At 38.0% G+C, this 17,884-nt stretch overlaps 1 protein-coding gene and 1 long non-coding RNA gene across 5 annotated transcripts; one reads left to right on the plus strand and one right to left on the minus strand.

The window, feature by feature from the left end:
- Nucleotides 1-1,158: 1,158 nt before the first annotated feature.
- LOC131313646 (uncharacterized) lies at nt 1,159-4,791 on the plus strand. Of its 3 annotated transcripts, XR_009196261.1 has the most exons (5): nt 1,159-1,478; nt 1,615-1,682; nt 1,806-1,895; nt 3,396-3,610; nt 4,270-4,791. It is a non-coding gene; the product is annotated as an uncharacterized LOC131313646 (long non-coding RNA). The 3 variants fall into 3 exon arrangements; XR_009196260.1 differs by lacking the exon at nt 1,159-1,478 and having other exon boundaries at nt 1,596-1,682; XR_009196259.1 differs by lacking the exons at nt 1,159-1,478; nt 1,615-1,682 and having other exon boundaries at nt 1,689-1,895.
- Nucleotides 4,792-7,817: 3,026 nt separating this feature from the next.
- Nucleotides 7,818-17,665, minus strand: LOC131312668 (C2 and GRAM domain-containing protein At1g03370). 2 transcript variants are annotated; one of them, XM_058340588.1, is made up of 10 exons: nt 17,436-17,665; nt 16,713-17,069; nt 14,194-15,435; nt 13,921-14,103; nt 13,450-13,733; nt 13,224-13,340; nt 12,827-13,089; nt 9,945-10,149; nt 8,832-9,104; nt 7,818-8,695 (listed from the first exon to the last, which is right to left on the minus strand). In XM_058340588.1, exons 2-10 carry the CDS (start codon nt 17,059-17,061, stop codon nt 8,501-8,503), a joined length of 3,111 nt encoding a protein of 1,036 aa, XP_058196571.1. In that variant the 5' UTR covers nt 17,062-17,069; nt 17,436-17,665; the 3' UTR covers nt 7,818-8,500. The 2 variants fall into 2 exon arrangements, with proteins under 2 accessions (XP_058196571.1, XP_058196570.1); XM_058340587.1 differs by having other exon boundaries at nt 16,713-17,075.
- Nucleotides 17,666-17,884: the final 219 nt, after the last annotated feature.

The following is a 17,884-nucleotide window of genomic DNA, read 5'->3' on the forward strand; positions in this document are numbered from 1 at the left end:
TTGTTGGATTTAGGTATAGACAATATACAACTCTTGCACCTCTTATATTATAAATTAATTATGCTTTAGTGGCTGTTGATGTTACTCAAGACTAAAGTTCAAATTTTTGCACACCATAACTGTATTGATAAGTTTTTTTTGAAATTTTTTTTGAAATTTTTAACTCATAATACCAAATTAACAAATAAAACACTTTTAACTAGATAAAACCAAAATTATTTATTTTCACTCAATAAACTTTGATAAAAAAAAGTTTAAGATAAATAATTCCTCTTACTATTTAAAGTAATATTCTTACAATTGAAGTTAATTAATAACATGCATAGTTAGAAAAAAACGCAGTGTTGGAGTGTTACATCGTTACGTTTGATTCATTTTTTTCTTTAATGGTATGAATTATTTTAAAAGTCAATTTTAGTTAAATTATGAAAGCTAAAATACCATGTTTAATCTTTTTATATATTGAATTTTTTTTGTTAAAAACACTAAAGGCTTCATTTTCTAAATTTGCTTTAAGCCTCTAAAATACTAGAGTCGGTCCTGACCTTAGGTTCTACTATCTCCTAGGTACCAGCAACATCTGCACCCTAGGTTCCATTATCTTCTTGGTTCTAGCGACATTTGCGACTTCTACAATATCGTCACAGTTGATCTAGCTCGGTTCCATCTATGCCTGAGGCGAAATGTCAGGTCAACGTAGCAAGTGACAGACATTGAGTAAAATAAAGTAAACTACCGTTTGCCCCATTGCATGACATGACAACATGATAATTACACTAACAAGTAATAAATCATATAAATGCGAAAAGTAACAAATCATCTTTTTATGAATCCCCTAATGTTGTTATCAATCACAATTTATCCACCATGTCAAATAATGTGATCTTTCTCTACAATATGATCCTATGCTCCCATACGTCAAGCCTAATTCATTGTATGCCATGACAAGTCGCAAGATATAGGATGGCTCAAGACACAACACAACTCAAGACTCAACTCAATTCAAAGCACAAGACTTATTACCCATTATCTATTCAATCACCAATCATGATGTTCCTGTACAGTGTACACAATGATCACATACACTATCTATATAATAAAATAGAGCTGTGTTTGAATTCAAAAGACAATCAACGCTCTAGATTTATCCTCATGCCTACATAAATCTCTACCCTTCATTCTACTATGGCATTTTTGTAAATATTTGATCCATCCAAGGGTTATCATAAATGGCATTTTGGTAAAACTAGGATTAGATTTCCAAAATTTGAAACGTAGAAACGCAGACATTCTGTGAAACCCTAACCGTATTCCCATACCTCACCCTCCTTCTGTCTCCCTCTCTTCGATCGCTTTCCTAGCTCCACCGACTGGCGCGGCGAGCCACCACCGACCGGCGCGCGATCAAGAGCAGCATCACCTTCCTCGACACCTCCGATTGCTACAGTCCAGACACCAATGAAGTACTCCTCCGTAAGGTGCGTGCTCTCTCTTTCTCTCTCTCTCTCTCTCTCTCTCTCTCTCTGTGTACCTTCCATCTACTGATCTACTGGGTGGCAGCTCTTATTTTTCCGACTGCCTCATCTACCACCAATCACCATGTATTCAAGTAAGCCAAAATATTCCCAAACCGGAAAGAGCAAATCCACCCACGCATTATTTTCGAGTTCAATTGATCTAAGGTAAATTACTAAACCTGGTTAGCATTATTGGAATTCCAGATTAGGGTTTTTATCTTGGATTTGAATTTGGTTTTCGAATTTGGCTTTTATCCTGTTTAAAAAAACTGCGGCTGCAAACTGCAGAGTAATGGGTTTTCAAAGGGAACGAAGGGTTGACAAAAGCGTCGGCGGTCAACATCAGAACTTCAGGTTGGCATTCCGCCGGCAAAAGGGGTACATTTATCTATAGATATGTATTGATACTTATTTGTCTTTATAGTGTAAAGGCCATTATCGAGTCATTCGATTTGAGCAGCTTATTTTTTAAAACTTAGAGCTTCAAAAACTTGGATTTGGCTATGGGTGTATTAGTAGGGATGAGTTGGGGGAAGCAAAACCATTAAGTGATTTGTTTCAGGCATTGGGCAAACCATGGTGAGCTTAGGGATGGTGAGGAATTAGATTAAAAGCTCCACCTATGATTGATGCTTGATTTTTTTTCCAGGAATAGTGTTATGAATTTTGTGCTCAAAGCCTGTTAAAACTTCCATATCGGTGATTTTTCCCTTTCTTATATTTTGTTATGTCAATTTTTTTTTATCAAAAATCTCATGTGGTGTCGTGGGCCTAATTTAAAATTTTCTTTTGTTATTATTCTCTTTTCAGGTACTATTCTTTTACGATGTGGTGATCTGTCGGAAAGTCCTAAGTGCTCATTGGATAAATTAGGTCCTTTACTCCTTTAGTTTTGATGATGTTATGAGTTTTGTGGATTGGAAAAAACATTCACGTATACTATACTTAATCAAAAGGCAGACAATCAGTTCCACTTCAGTCATGATTAGTAGGCGGCGGCGGAGGGAGTTTTTCCGGCAGCAGCAGCGGCCAAGTGGTTGTTTCTTTAGCAGCAATTGTTTAAGCCCAGAGGTGTGCCGGGTGGATTTTTGATGGCGAGTCTGAGTGTTTGCACCAAACGGAGCAAGTACTACGATTTTTTCCTCTCATCATCATTTATTTATGGAGTTCAATTCCCGCTTCATGTTTGATTTCATTTGTCTAAATCCTTGGTATTGTGATTCAGTGGTGGGAAACCACCAAAGGGAACTGCATTTCAATGAGTGGGTGACCCTTCATCGGTGATCGGAGCAAAGGTTTTACGTCTCTCTCTCAACCATCTATCTTGAACTGCATTTCTAAAATTCTAAAATTCATAGTGCATGCTATAAATCAAATTGTTGATACTGTTGAAAATTCATACTGTTCTTATTTGTGGAACTTGACTGACTACATAGTAGCCATTGTTTCATACTTGCGTGCTTGATAAGTTATTTTCATGTTCAGATTGGTAAGCCGTGTGGGTCTGGAAAAGATGCATATGTAGCGTTTGTTAAAAAGCCTATATGAAAGAACGCCAAGATAATGGAGAGCAAATTGATTCTTTTGGGAGCAAAATGTTTTTGTTTCGTGGTTGTTAGGATGTGGTTAGTGGCGAAAGTTGTGATGGCAATACCAATTTAGTTCCATGACATGAGCCTCAAAACTATTTTTCAATGATGCAGTTTTTGCGGTTTTTATGGATGAGAAATGTTAAAAGCTGAAAACTATGACCACATTTAGATATGCATATCAAATATGTGGTTCATGTATTGAAATTGGTTCTCCTTCATTCATTTTGTGATAGATTTGTAGATGAATGATTTCTATATTGAACCCAAAATTTTATCTTTCGTGCAGGAAGCGACTTTTTAACACACGTCTCCCCCATCCTCCACCCACACCACCGCTCACCTTGCCCCTGATCAAAGACAAAGAACCTCCCCTTGCAGCAGTAGGCCCGTCCACCGATGACCACCAACATCATCCCATCACCACCATGGAGTGATTCGGCCCGTCTTCTTTTCTGTCCTCCATCTCCTCTAGCGAAATCACGACAACGATAACAACCAGGGGTAAAAACGTGTACTCATTCAGTACCTTTCTTATTCTTTTGGTCAATCCTTAACTTGGGGGTTTCTAACATGATTTTTAATCTTCATAAGTAGAATTCATGTTTTTGTTAAACTTTGCATTCATGGTGTATAGATGAAAATTGAATAATTAAGATAAGGCCCATTCCTTCTTCTTTTTATTCTTTACGTGGCTTTTAGTTCACTATCATGAACAATTAACAAAAAGAATTATGGGCCTTCAGAAATTTATTTGGTTTGTTATTGGCTTTTACTAAGGAGTTTTACTGATAGTTTCTCTGCTTTATTTAATCCCTTTTGAATACCTTGCCTTCCAGCATTAGTATCAAGTGTGGCAGCATTAGTATCAAGTGTGGCATGCATAATGGCCTTTGTAATGACCATTGGGTTGAATAGTTGTGTGAATTGAAGCAGCTATTTGTTTCGAGAGAGTATTAACTGACTTACTCAAAAACTTAATGTGCCCATATGAGAAAACTTGAAATGGACGAAGAAATAGAATAAATCATTTCTCAAGTTCTTAATGTGTCCAATTTCATTTGGGCAAAATTTTGATTTGGTTTTAATTCAGGTGTGAATAAATCATTTCTCAAGTTCTGAACTTAATTGCATAATGTAGTTCAACGTATTTTATTTTTCAGATGTGGAGATATGGAAGGTTTCGAATGGGGAAGGCATGTATGGGTATATTGGCTATGAGGCTGCCCTTTTTGATGGCACTTAAAAAATGCTTTTTGAAAAACTGGTGATACTACATTCTAATAATTGCATATTGTGGTTCAACGTGAAATTGAGTACTTGCAATGCTCCAAGGGTAATCAAGAAGCTGTTGACTTTGGTGGTGTGCTTATGGATGACAAAGGAGCATGGAATTCAGGAGTGCATCCTCGGACAAGGAGAGACTCAAGTGGAAATGGAGATGGATTTGCTGCAAGTAGTGAATCTAACCAAAGAAAATCCAGCTCCTCATCGCCCTCATAGGAATCTGATTGAGAATTGTCAGATTTGTAGTAAGAGCTCTATGAATCACACTCCACAAGAGGGGCAAATTAATTAAGTGACTGATGTTCTGGATTATGTTGGCGAGACTCAATGGTGGTGTTAATATGAAACACTCAATTGTGATTTCCAAAAGGGAAATCTTCTTGCAGCTAACATTGTAGCAGCTGAATGTGAGAGGCAATGCGGCCTTTATGCGGTTCCTGTCATTTGTGTACATACCAAAAAATAATAGACTTGGTCATGTCCCCTTTAAAGTGTAAGCTAAAATGGGCATGTGTTTGTTTTAGTCTTATTGCGTTTAATTAGTTACTTCTTGCTATTGTCATTGGCATCAAAATGGGAAGGAGAATGGTTAATAGAACATGTTTGTCATTGGTGGTTCTTTTTTAATAGGCAATGTTATGATTTTTACCGTCATGCAGTCTCAAGGGAAAGCCCGGTGGAATCAAGTGGGGTACTTTTTCCACTCTCATGGTACATAATTTGAATAAATGGACCCTATTGGAAGTTTATTTAAGAAAATGACTTATAGGAGATTTTGTCTTTATCGGTGGGGTGGTAAATTCCAGAAAAATGGCAATTCAATTTTGTTTTTTCCAAAATGTGTCGCGCCGTGCCTAAAAATGGCAATTCGATTTAGTTTTTTTCAAAATGTGTTGCGCCGTGCCTTTAGGCGCGGGCATTCGCTAGTGTTCCCATATTCCACAGCTCACTCACTATAGGATATGATATGACTCAAGACATAGCATGGTTCAAGTCATAGCACAACTCAAGACATCTCTATACCCTTTGATAACTAGCCCGTTGATTAACAAAATTATGCATGGGCATACTCGGAATAACAATAGGTTACACATCTATGCAAGCATGGTACAACATCTCAAATCGACATAACAATTAATCACAATGTACGTCCAAAGTGTAGACATAACATGGAAATTTAGTTCCGTTACATAAACGTCCGTACAAGAGGTTCACACGAGTTTCAAGGGTTTTTTTTTTAATACAAAAGTAAGAAGATTGTATTGATAAACGCCCAGTGACACTTACAAAACGGAGATCATTACAAAGAACTTGGACAAAGCCAAACTAATCGTCTAACAAATAGAAAATAAGTAAATTACAAGGCAATCGATGTCTTTTCATCCTAACCTAGACATGACCTGACGCAATTGCGACACTTTTAAACTGCCTAACAACTAATTAGGAGTCTCAAACGAGAAAAAGTGCAAAGTTAAGGACAAAAGACACTAAATACCCAGACGATCAGATGCACTCCAGACAAGTATGAACGCATCCATGAACTCCCAAGAACTACAAATCTGCCAAGCCGCCGCGGGTTGCCTCGCCAAAGACATCATGTAGGGATAGAACGCTGAAATATAAATATCGTTGTGAAACAACCTCGATTGAGAGAACCTGATCTGTAGACAAAATTTCAAAGACGAAACTAATAACTCTCGTTGAACGAGAGACAAAACTCTCGTAGAATGAGAGACAAAACTCTCACAGATTAGACGACAAATCGTAGATTTGGAGAGACAGAATGAAAAAAAACAAAAACAAAGAAATGGAGTCGGTAATACCATGGCCTCCCCCTCCCGCCGCCGCACACGGGTATGGAACCCACGGGGGGAGGGGAAGGGAGAAGATCGAGAAGATGTGGTGGCTAGGGTTGAGAGCAAATTTTTTTGGTTGTTTCAAGGGTCAAGTCGGTCAAAACGTGCAACAAAGCAAAATGATCTTTCAGCTTAGTTGTTTTTTGTTTTTGTTTTTTTAGCTTAGTTTCTTTCAGCTTAGTTGTTCAATTGCAGTGATTCAAGTTGGGTTGAAACGTTATTTTAAGGAGCAATAACTTCGTGTGAAACATTTCCGAACTCAAATGTTTGCTAGGTCAAAAGGGACTGTTACCAGAGTTAGACATACAACAAATGCGAAATTTGTCCGGACGAGAAAAACAGCGAGTGCAAGTTTGGTCTATCGGAACAATCGAAGGCACAACTGTCCGGACATGGCCATTCGAGCGTCCAGACGGGATATGCATCAAATACAAATTTTGTGCATCGACCTGTACACTAACATCATCTAAGACCCTTATTTATCTAAAACAAGCTTAGGGTCAACATGCACGCAGGTGAAAATGGTGGAGTGTGGGTAGCAAGTTTGCAATGATTGAAGGAGGTGTGGTGACTGAATTTTTTGGGGCAAAAGAGAGGGATTTTCCGGTTGCAGTCGCGCTGCGGTTGTTTGGCAAATTTGCTACGTGATAGTACAACTACTAACAGTTAACTAGTAATTTATCATATTAGAAATCAAATATTTTCATAAAATGAAGTTGAATACTAGTATAATTTTAGCAGTTTATCAATAGTCGAAAATTTGAATTAGGCAATTAATGTTAAACCATGGGTGGAATGTTAAACCACGTACGTTAGTAACTTTGTACCATCACGGTCCTGATAGCAGTTTCATAACTTTGCATCTCCTACGTTGACATGAAGCACCACTGCACTACAATTAATTTGAAGTTTTAGGTGTTGGCTTGTCTCAATAGATGTTTCCTTGGTTGACTTTTTGTCAATCTTGAATTTGGATCTTGAATTTTTGGGCATAGGATTGTTCTCACTTTGTTTAGGGTTACGATATTGTTCAAGTCCTTGTTCCTTTAATTGTATCAATTTCAAAGATTCATGGAGTAAATTTTTTTGCTGTTCAAAAAAAAAAATTTTAATTTGAAGTTATCTTTTTCATTGGATGATTTTTGGCTGAAAAACATCAATCCCCAATCTATTTTTTTTTTTCCACTTACTTTTCTTATCTTTTTTAGAATCTCAAATAGTGTGAGAAAATTCTAACTTCGGTCTCTCTTTTTATTTAAATAAATGTTTTAGAAACGTTACGCTGTAAATAAGTTGGATTAATTCATGCGCGCGTAAACAGAATTCTCTTTGTTTTCCTAGCTCCCTTTGTAATAGACCCCACTAGTTTCTGTTGCACATTAACATCATGGAAACTTATTTTTGGCAAAAAGTTCTTTGCGGACGTTATAAAGTTCCAAACAAATATTAGACGATTAATGGCCGGCATGAATGCGGCACAACCCAACGGCAAGAACATGAAGACTTTCATTTCATTACCAAAAAAAGAAAAGAAAAGAAAAGAAAATGAAGACTTTCATTACCACGGATGCTCCAATTGTATCCATATATAATTTTCATTAGAAAAATACACAAAAGTCCTTTATTTGTACCAAAAAAAAAAAATGAATACATACATTAATCATTAATATACACGTATTGTAAGTACTTATTCTAATTGGTCATCGTAAAACCAAACGTTCGGATGTTAACATCATGATGGATCATGTAAAATCCGTCATCGATTGCAAAAATTTCAATGCAACACATCTGGGATATTTCTCCTTCTAGACTACGTCTCCTCGCAAACTGATAGAACAGAAGCAATATCTCAGTTTACGCCAGGACCTATGAAAGAAAAAGCTCATAGATTCACTGGAATGTGCCGCCGAATGGAGTTCCAACTTTCAACCAAGCTCTGTGAACCAAGAAAATGATGTCCCAGTCCAACGAACACTTCAGAAATTTCAAAAAACTTTCAACCAAGCGTACATAGCCAACAAGCATGGAGTTTTCTCCGGACGGAGCTCAAACTGCAAAAACTCATTTGGGTAAGGAACTAATCCAGTCCAGAGTATCAAGCCCATGTATCGTCCCACGTAGTCAGTGTAACAATGCTAGCTTTTGCTGAAGAACTCGGTGATCACGAAATGGTAGGGTCATTGAAAAAGATTAGCTCTACCCAATTTGTTCACTGACGTCAAAGACACCAACAATAACACACTGGACCCATCTACTTTCCCAAAGCAAATTCCTTCTCAATTACACCAAACATAATCCTTAGTCGATCTTGCAGATTTGAAAGGATGTTCTTTGTCATCCTTTTCTGATGTCTACTGTTTTTCAGCCATTCCAACCCGAAAAGCACTTGGACATTACATCCTGTGGATCTTGAGGGTATATCTTCTACTTGGTATCTCAGGTGAAGCTACAAATTGAAACAATATGTCGTTCAGTTGGATAGGAACACATTTGAGCCATGCAAAAGGTAAATTACAGAAAGATTCTCACGCAACATAAAAACACAAGCGTATAGTCACACAAAGCAGTGTTGGTGTTCATACAGTGAAATAGTCTCCAAGTGGAATCCCGTGGAGAGTCATGACCTCTTCTATAAGCCAGCCATTTTTATTAGAAAGGGGAGACCTTTGCTGTGTGCTTGTCACCTCTCCTCTATAACGGGAGATACGCTTATCAAATTTGTAATAAGTCTGCCTCTGATATACATCAGCCTTGTCAAGTTCCCAAGGACTGTAAGAATAATTAAGACAACCAGCCCTCTCAATCACCTTGCGCTCCAATTCACTCCCATTGAATAATTCCATGAAGAAATTTGTCTGATGTGGCCACAAAATTCAATTTGGTAGTCAGTTATTGATTAAAGGCATACATAGCTAAACAAATTAACAAGATAAGAATGGAAATATGCAAATATGTCTGCATGAGTGCACACGCCTGAAGAATGATAATTTCTGCGGGAGTGTCATTCAAGTGCCCGACCATCCCAGCATATATTGCTACCGCATGGCACAGACAGAAGGTGCAGGACAGATATATTTGATGATTAGTTCAACAAACAATTTGATAGCCACATCCATCACGTTCTGTACCAACGATGGGAAACCATATCACTAACAAACATATGACATACCGGTTGAGGCATCTACTCCGAGACTTCTATGAAGACTAAAAAGCATAGAATGGATACTTCAATGGGTGGAAGGAAGGAGCTACTCAACTAAAAAATTTGCGTCAAGCACAAATGCAGATGCCCTCCCATGCAGACAGACAAAGAAACACGCACGCGCGGGCATAGACACGAGCCACAAACACATCAAATATCTAGGTTATGTTAAACACTTAGACTTTATCCCACATCGTTCATCTAAGCCACCCAAGCTTGGTTAATAAAAGCTAGAGGCTACTCCACCTATTGCCAATTGGTTTTAGGTTGTAATCCTCCAAGAAATCTAACAGGGATCTACTTCGAGATTTCTATAAAGAGCTTAGGATGGATTCTTCAATGGGTGGAAGAAGGAAGGAGCTTCACCCAACTATATATTTGCCTGAATCACAACCGCAGATGCCATCACATACACATGGAGAGAGGGAGAGAGAGAGAGAGAGAGAGAGAGAGAGAGAGAGAGTTGACTAATGAAGTTAAAAGAGAGGCTCACAGGGACAGAGAGAACAGATGAATAAACCAGAGACATGCTGACATCCCCAAGGCCCACGAAGGATCCACTCTCTTCTGTTTGGATACTTTTAGCTTCACCTTCTTCCTCAACTACTTCGAGGTTTTTAGTTTCCGATTCTTCCTGAACTATCAGTACCTTCTGCTCCGGACTCAATGCTCTTGCCTTCCAAAGTGCCATGATAGTCCTGTTAAGGATCATTACAGCTGAGTCACAACAAGAAATAATAGTATATAATTTTCAGGGTATCAAACCATTGACTTTGTGAATTGATGTCAAGCAATCATCAAAAGCCACTCATTAGTAATGACTGCTCTTAATGTTACCAAGATGATCCCAACCTATATGTTGTCGTCAAATTAGTATGTATATATAGGAATAGAGAGTTCAGGCCGAAATTAGCAACAAAAATATCGGCAAATGTGATGCTTCAAGCTTGAACCTAGGAACTTATTAATGTACTACAATACCCATGTACAGGGACACAAAGATGGTCTAAAAACACTGTTTCTGTAAGGGATTCAAATAACTCCTTTCTACAATCTACTCATAGAAAAGGAAACATGATTGCAATTATCAATAGCTTATGTGCCGACCAAATGAGCACGTATGACATGAGAACACAAATATCGTTACGTGACAAAGAAAGTTTACATATACAGTTCTTTTATCCCTATTGGCCAAATTTACAAATCCATTTCAGAAGCACTTTGACTTTTGTAAACGCTGGATAGCCAAGTCAGTCCCAAGGTAAGGAATAAGCAGTTATGCCAAAAGATGCAGTCAAGACACAGAGAACCGTAGTGAAAACAAATAACAAAAACAGAAAGTGACTGGAAAGATTAAAAAAAATATAGAAACAACTATAAAACTTTAGGCAAGAAGTAAACAGTAAATATGACGAACACTGATCTTTAAGAACAGAAGAGAAACACAAAAGTTCTTAGCATCAAAACACCAAGTTCTGCTCCCTTCCACACTCCCATCTCTCCTTACTTCTCCATAGCCCACCTTGTGAACAAATTGTATTTTGTCCTATAACATGAACGACAAGTAAAAATTAAACATGAACAGTCCATTTTATCAAGCAATGTGCACTTTTTTGTGAACTCATCTATCAAAATTTTAATCTTATTTTTTGTAGAGATATTCCATGTGGCCGACTTTACAATATAAATGGCTTGGATCATAGTTTTGGGCCCGAGAAGAGGCCGAAAGTGGGGGTATGGAGAGATATTGAGAGATGGGGTATGAAGGGGAGCTCATCACAAAACACCCTAGGGGAACAAACTGTAAGGATATTGATTTCCAAATGAAAAAAAAAAATCATAAATGGAATTGTTCATGGCCATGAAAAGACCCAAATGCACCAAAATGATCAAACTTCTAGTAATGAGAAAGAACCATTTTGATTGAATTAGAGCTACGAAACTTAGGACAACATAGAGTCTTAGCATGACTAGAATACAATTGCTGATACTAGAGTCAAGAAGAGTCGATAACATAGTTGAAATAGTCATTTTAGGGAAGCAAGACAAATAACAGTAACTCAGAGGCACTTGAGGATGCCCATTCATCTGCAGGCTTCATTACTGGGAATACCACCAGGGTTTCTAGGATTAGTTCTCCAGCGGTCTAGAGTTGATTTCTTGGAACACTCCTCCATTACCAGGGAATGCTTGCTGGTACAGAGTTTGTAAATGATAATTAGCTGGAAGAGTTATCAGTGACAGAACAACAGCAAAAGTCCAATTCCTAGTAATGGTTGAGTTGCTTAGTTTGTTCTCCCTTTAGCCTCGTTATGGTGTTCTCTGGTCCCTCCTCCTATTGTTTAGCTGCAGTGTTTTGCAGTTTATTCTCCACCTACTAAAACGTGTCTGCTATATGTTTCAGATTTTTATGAGATACCCCCTCCGTCCCAAAATGGATGTCATATTTGAAGCTTTTTGCCGTCCCAAAACGGATGTCCATTTTGAAAAGTAAAAGCATGAAAACACTTGATCTTCCCATTTTGCCCTTGTCTTAAACTATTCAAATTACTTTAACAAAAGGCCAAAAAGATACTTAAGTACACTTTGCCGCCAAGATTTTCTTACTTGGATTCCGTTAGTTTAACAGTTTGGTTGCCAACTGTGAGTTGTTTTCAAAATGAAAGGGTATTTTTGGAAAGTTTTATTAGAAAGGGTGTAATCATTGTGTCTGGATAAATTTTGAATTTCCCCAAAATTGCCATCCAATATGGGACGGAGGGAGTACAAAAGTATCAAGCTTATTCATGTGTCGGTTTCTATAGTTTATCCTTCAGGTACTGAGATAGACATTTGTTTCATGATTGGGTTAGTTTGACTTTTAGTAGCCACTCCTCTCAGGGTGTCAGAGAAATATGCATTCATTATGTTACATGTTTTCCCAGTTGTTGCACAATCTGTTGAAGAGCGTAATCTGGCACATGATGGAAGATTTTCTTATGTACCTCTGGGCTATGTTACCTTGGCTACGTACGAGTATCGGTGTGAAAGTGCATCCATGTTGCACCTCGCAAGACCCTCAATTGTACGAGTATCAATGTGAAAGTGCATTTGCACCTCGCAAGACCCTCAATCTTAAATAATGAGGATATGTATCCAAAAGTTAGCTATTCGGGTTAAGTCCTGAGAACTTAGATTTATTACAATATACTATTTTATTCTTTTGTGCATGCTCATGTAATTATGTCAAAATGCATTTGACACTAAAAAATATTTAGGAGAAAAGGGTGGTTCTATAACTTAACGAAACAGCGGCAAAAGCGATAAAATCAAAATGTTCAGCAATTTATTAGGACCAAGAAAAACTAAGTTTGGATATTGTGCACTTGGTAGTACCTGTGAGCAACATTGAAAGATACAAAAGACTGGAAATGGAACTTTAGCCTGCCTTCTTGATCTCGTGTCTTTGCACCATGCCTTGCATCCTCACCTTTGCCTGGCCTTAAAGTCATGACAACAATTGGACTACCCATTGATGATAAAGTAGGAGCAACCACTTGAATATCTTCTATGTCCTCCCACAAAAAATAGAAGTTGGTCTTGTGTCCAAAGAGATCTCCATGGAAACCTATTATTCTTGCAGATAAGAATAGGCGGCCCTGTGCATGAACAATCAAACTGTAATGAGATAGATATATCATATATGTAACCCACATCAGACAGATCAAATCTTAAGGCAAACATAAAAAACCAATATTGCAATGAAAAATATACAACAGTACTCCAACAGTACCTGCAGAGGCATTTTGCGTTTCAGGTGACAAGTAAAATCATTGATGAGAAATTCCTCTGGTGGAAGCCCAAAGAGTTTCTGAAATGCTGAATTTGTTTGAGGAGATCGAAGTCTTATCTACAGATGTTTCCAATTAAAGTAATAAGTAACTAATGGAACTCTAAAGGCTCCAAAGATGAAATCAATCGGGAACGTGAATTTCCAGGACAGATCAGGTCCAACTTACCTTCTTTCCCACCTCCTTCTCCATCTTAGTTAAATACTCTTTAACAACATTGCTTCCTCTAGTATTGTCCAAGAAAATTCTTAAATGCAGCTTCGACTGACATGCCTGAGCTAACTTTCCTTGAAGAGGAACCCAAACATCGGCTAAATCTGTGATGCTATTTTTCAAAAAGTTGATTTCAGCATGCCCCAGGGATGTAGGCTCGTCAAAAGGTCCATCAAAATCAAAAACTTCCACATCCACCATAGATGGAGGTTCATCCATTGCATCAAATTCAAATATTTCTGCAGTCCAATGATGTTGAAATGACAAACTCAATCAAATAAAGGCATGTGTGATAGAGATTTAAGTAGGAATAGATTTTGACATAATATGGCCAAAGTTTGCACAGTTGCAGCTTTTATAAATGACAGAACTTCGAGCTCCAAACTAAGTTGATGGAGATGTTGACTTTAAGGAAAATGAATTCACCATTCCACTGAGGATCAGATTTCTGGAATTTGATTGAGCTGGTTCTGGTTTTCCCATTACAAGTAAAGACCACATACGGATCACAGTGTCCGCTTGAATCAACAGCTGCCACATTGCTTCCTTCAATCAAGGCAACAGTTAGCAACCATCCTTCCCCTTGTGCTTTAACTCCATGGTCAGTGGCTAAATTTAGACAGTAAAACAAGGTGAATTCCATCAGAATAAGTACGAAAACCAGAACATTAAGAAGACAGGTGAAAATGTGAGCATTACCCTTTTGTGTTCTAGCCTGCATGAAGCGTGAAATCAACTCCAGCACCCGTTCACCTTGAAGAACCAAGACCCCACACACGATTACTTCACCAATTGAATCTGGCAAGTCTAACCCAAGAAACTCGAGACCTTGGATCATGCTAGGCGCTGCCAGCCAGATGTGCACAAGCACATATATCCCCAAAAAAATGGTAGATAACATGGTAAAATTAGCAAAATACTGAGCTGCCAGCTTCCAATCCGACTGTGGCTCCACCTGTAGAGTAGCCAAAACCTGTTCCTTATTGGAAGCAATGTCCTTGGCATCAACCATCTTCAATTGCTGAGATAATGAATTGATGTAGTGCTCAAAACTTTCCTTCAGACCTCCTCGGGCTCCACCTTCTATCATACCTTTCATCATAGTACTCTGCAGAAAATTCATTCTCCAGGATACAACTAATCGTGAAGACTGTTCTCCTGATGGCAGCTCAGGCCCGGGGGTAATGCAGTAAAGCAATTCTGTCTTAAAGGTACTTCCATATGGAACATCTGGAGTGCTGACACTTGCTAGAACTGCAAATGCATTTCCATCAGCTTTAAGATATGTTTGCTCCTCGAATCCTTTAGTAGCCTTAACTAATCTGGAGGGGCCCTTAACATAAGTAAGTTCTCTCTTTAAGCTCTCACCATTGTTCTCAAATTTCCAAGGTCCTATTTGCAGGTCTGTAGTTCCTTGCAATTCTGTCACAGATCTATGAAAGTTTGAATCTGGAGAAAATAGTAAAGAGTTCAGCTCTTGTGGTGCAACCAAATATAGTTGGTCTAGAATTATCCCTGAGGGTAAGTTGCTTGGAATCTCACTTCCTTGATCTCTTGACTCCATTGTTTTCATTGCTTCTTCAAAACTACCAGAAGATGACTCCTCTTCACTATTTGACTCGGAAACCTCAGGTTTGGCAGTTTCAAGTAACTCTGGCAAGTCAGTGGAACTAGAAGAGGGGCTGGATGCCAAATCTCCATTTTTATGGAATATTTGAGCAATTCGACCAGCAAAAGTTGGGGGATGCAACTTTTCTTCCTTGGAAGAAGAAATACCTTCTAACCTCATTGGAGAAGCTGACCTCAAGGGGCTGCTACAAAACCTTGAAGGTGAGTCAATTGTTGTATCAGAAAACTTCCTTGAGGGGGATGCTTGACCAACAAGAGGCAACTCCATGAAAGAATTGCCTTGAGAGAAACATATGGTGAGAAGAATGTCACCTATCGGAAACCCAAAAAAAAGCCAAATAGATGATTCAATCAGAAGTTAGAAACTGTTTCAAAATCTTGGACACAAAAATCACATATGTTCATTAACTGCATAACCAATATGGCAATGAAATTTTAAAAAACCTCTAATTCACGACCACCTGTCTATACTACAAAAAGCATATTGCACTACCCTATAATACAGCAGAATCAAAAGCTAATACGTTATATTTAGAATTTGGGAGTACAATCAAAACTGGCTATTTATAAATCAAGTAACTGGACCTGAATTTTGAAAGCATGTCACAAAAGCAAATCACCATGCATTTGATTATGGGCAATGGTTTTAGCTCATACATGAAAACCAAACACACAGTTAATCATATGCAGGGAAACAGAAATACCAAGAATCCAGACAGTTTCAAATCAAGATAAAATGAAAGCTCATCTAACCATGTTTATGTAAAATTTTAGGAGCAAAGAATATACAGTAGCTTTTAAAAAGATTTTGTTAGTGTTTATAAAAAGATTCTATCAACAAATTCGGAGATTTTAAGGATTTCTATAAGCTAAAAAAGAGTCCAAAATCAGATCATAGACTGAGAGTTCGGGCTTGGATTTTGAAGTCATTTCAACACAGATTTTCTAGTTTTTTTTTTTTGGGTAAGTTAAAATTTTATAACCACCACAAGAAAGCAAAAAACAAGCCCAAGGTATACCCATAGGCAAAGCAAACAACAACAAAGCCGCAGCTAAACCAACCCCTAAAATCTACTAAAAACTCAAGGAGAAATAGACCAATTATGACAAAGAATGTTATGCTCATAGGAGTAAGGAACTCTCCCCCATGAGCAGACCCAATCTCGAATTTTAGCCACAATAGCTTTCACAACCAAATCCGGACTGCTACACTTCTGACTGAACACTCTTTGTGAACCCCTTCTCTCACCTTTCAGGAAGGTGTCCGGGGCAATCAATCCTAACAAAACCAAAAGACCGATCGGGATCCACGAGAAAGAAGAACAAAGGCACATCACTACATATAAGATAAGAAATCGGACACTCAAAACGGGAGCATTTCTCTCAAGAGAAATGTGGTAAACACCGCTAGTTTTTGCTACAGCTTAATCATAATTTTACAAAACAAGAATACCCACTAGCTCTAAAACTCAGAATGATGGAATCTACAATCTTATAGAATAATCCAAAGCTACAATCTAAAATCCATTTCCACGGCTATCACAAACACGCCTACAATAAAAAAACAAGAAAGTGTCATTTCAACATACCACAGTCCTTGTTCTTGGACTTCTTGGTCTTGGGTTGCAGAGAATACCAGGCAGTGCCAAGAGACTTATCATCGGAATCGAAAACGCGGGAGACGGGGACCTTGATTTGTCCAACAAAGTCATCAATCAAGTACTTGTCTTCATCCAGAACAGAGACTAGGAGCTCCTCCTTCAAGTCTTCCACTTTGAACGTGAATTCTTCGCACCACGACGGGTTTAAGCACTTTTTAACCACTTTAGTCCTGAACTTCTGCTTTCCCATCTGTAGTTTCACATACGGATCACACAATCCGTTTGGATCCATCGCCGGTATATTCCGGCCCTCTATTACCCGTACTAACAGCTTCATTGCCAATTCTAAAACTAAGGGAAAAGAAAAAACAAAACAAATATGATTCGAGTAAAATTTATGAGCCGTTAAGTCACATAATGCGCGTGAAAACGTCCTTTAAAAACATCCCATACTTCTACAATTCATGGTACTAGCCACGGGCAATAAAGATTGTGAAAGATTATGCAACTAAGATCAGACGATATTGTTGTTCAGAAATACAGTTGATTGACTTTATAGATGGAAGATAATGGTTTCGTATGTCGTTACAGATTATGTATGGATACAATATCAATGAGCTCAAGCTATTGCCCTATGAATCGCCTATATAAAATTTGAGAGAGAGAGGGTTTAAAGAATCAAGTTTTGAGTATAGGGGTTTGAGAAAATACCTAATCTTGTGGAAGATGTGAATTCAATTAGTTGAGGGAAAAGATCGAAGAAACAGAAAAGAAGTGAGAGAGAATAGAGCGGAAACTTTTGAATACGGATTGGATAATTGAGAAACGAGAATTGAGGTTAGTGGGATCGAAGATGAAAATCCCACACCCCCCAATCATTCAATTTAGAGAGAGAGAGAGAGAGAGAGAGAGAGAGAGGGGAGAGCCGGAGGGAGATTCAACTTAGCAAAGCAGAATATTTGTGGCATTTTCAATTGAGACCGCGGACGCGTTAGACCGTTTGACTTCTTTTTTTTTTAAAACATAAACAAACTGATTTTAATACGTAAGTGGATTAATCAGAATTCGACATTTTTCCGCTTTATGCATCACTTTTTTCCTGTTTTGGGAAGTCTTTGAAGTTTTCTTATCTTTATTTTTTTGTAGTATGTGATTTCTGT

This window comes from Rhododendron vialii, chromosome 13a (assembly GCF_030253575.1).
Source record: "Rhododendron vialii isolate Sample 1 chromosome 13a, ASM3025357v1".
In the NCBI taxonomy this organism is placed as follows: domain Eukaryota; kingdom Viridiplantae; phylum Streptophyta; class Magnoliopsida; order Ericales; family Ericaceae; genus Rhododendron; species Rhododendron vialii.

Excerpts from the sequence above, each read along its gene's own strand:
- LOC131312668 (XM_058340588.1), bottom strand. The coding sequence starts at position 17,061 with ATGAAGCTGTTAGTACGGGTAATAGAGGGCCGGAATATACCGGCGATG. Across the intron at positions 14,104-14,193 it reads GCAGGCTAGAACACAAAAGG|CCACTGACCATGGAGTTAAA; the intron begins GTAATGCTCACA and ends GTCTAAATTTAG. Across the intron at positions 13,341-13,449 it reads AGAAGGAGGTGGGAAAGAAG|ATAAGACTTCGATCTCCTCA; the intron begins GTAAGTTGGACC and ends AAACATCTGTAG.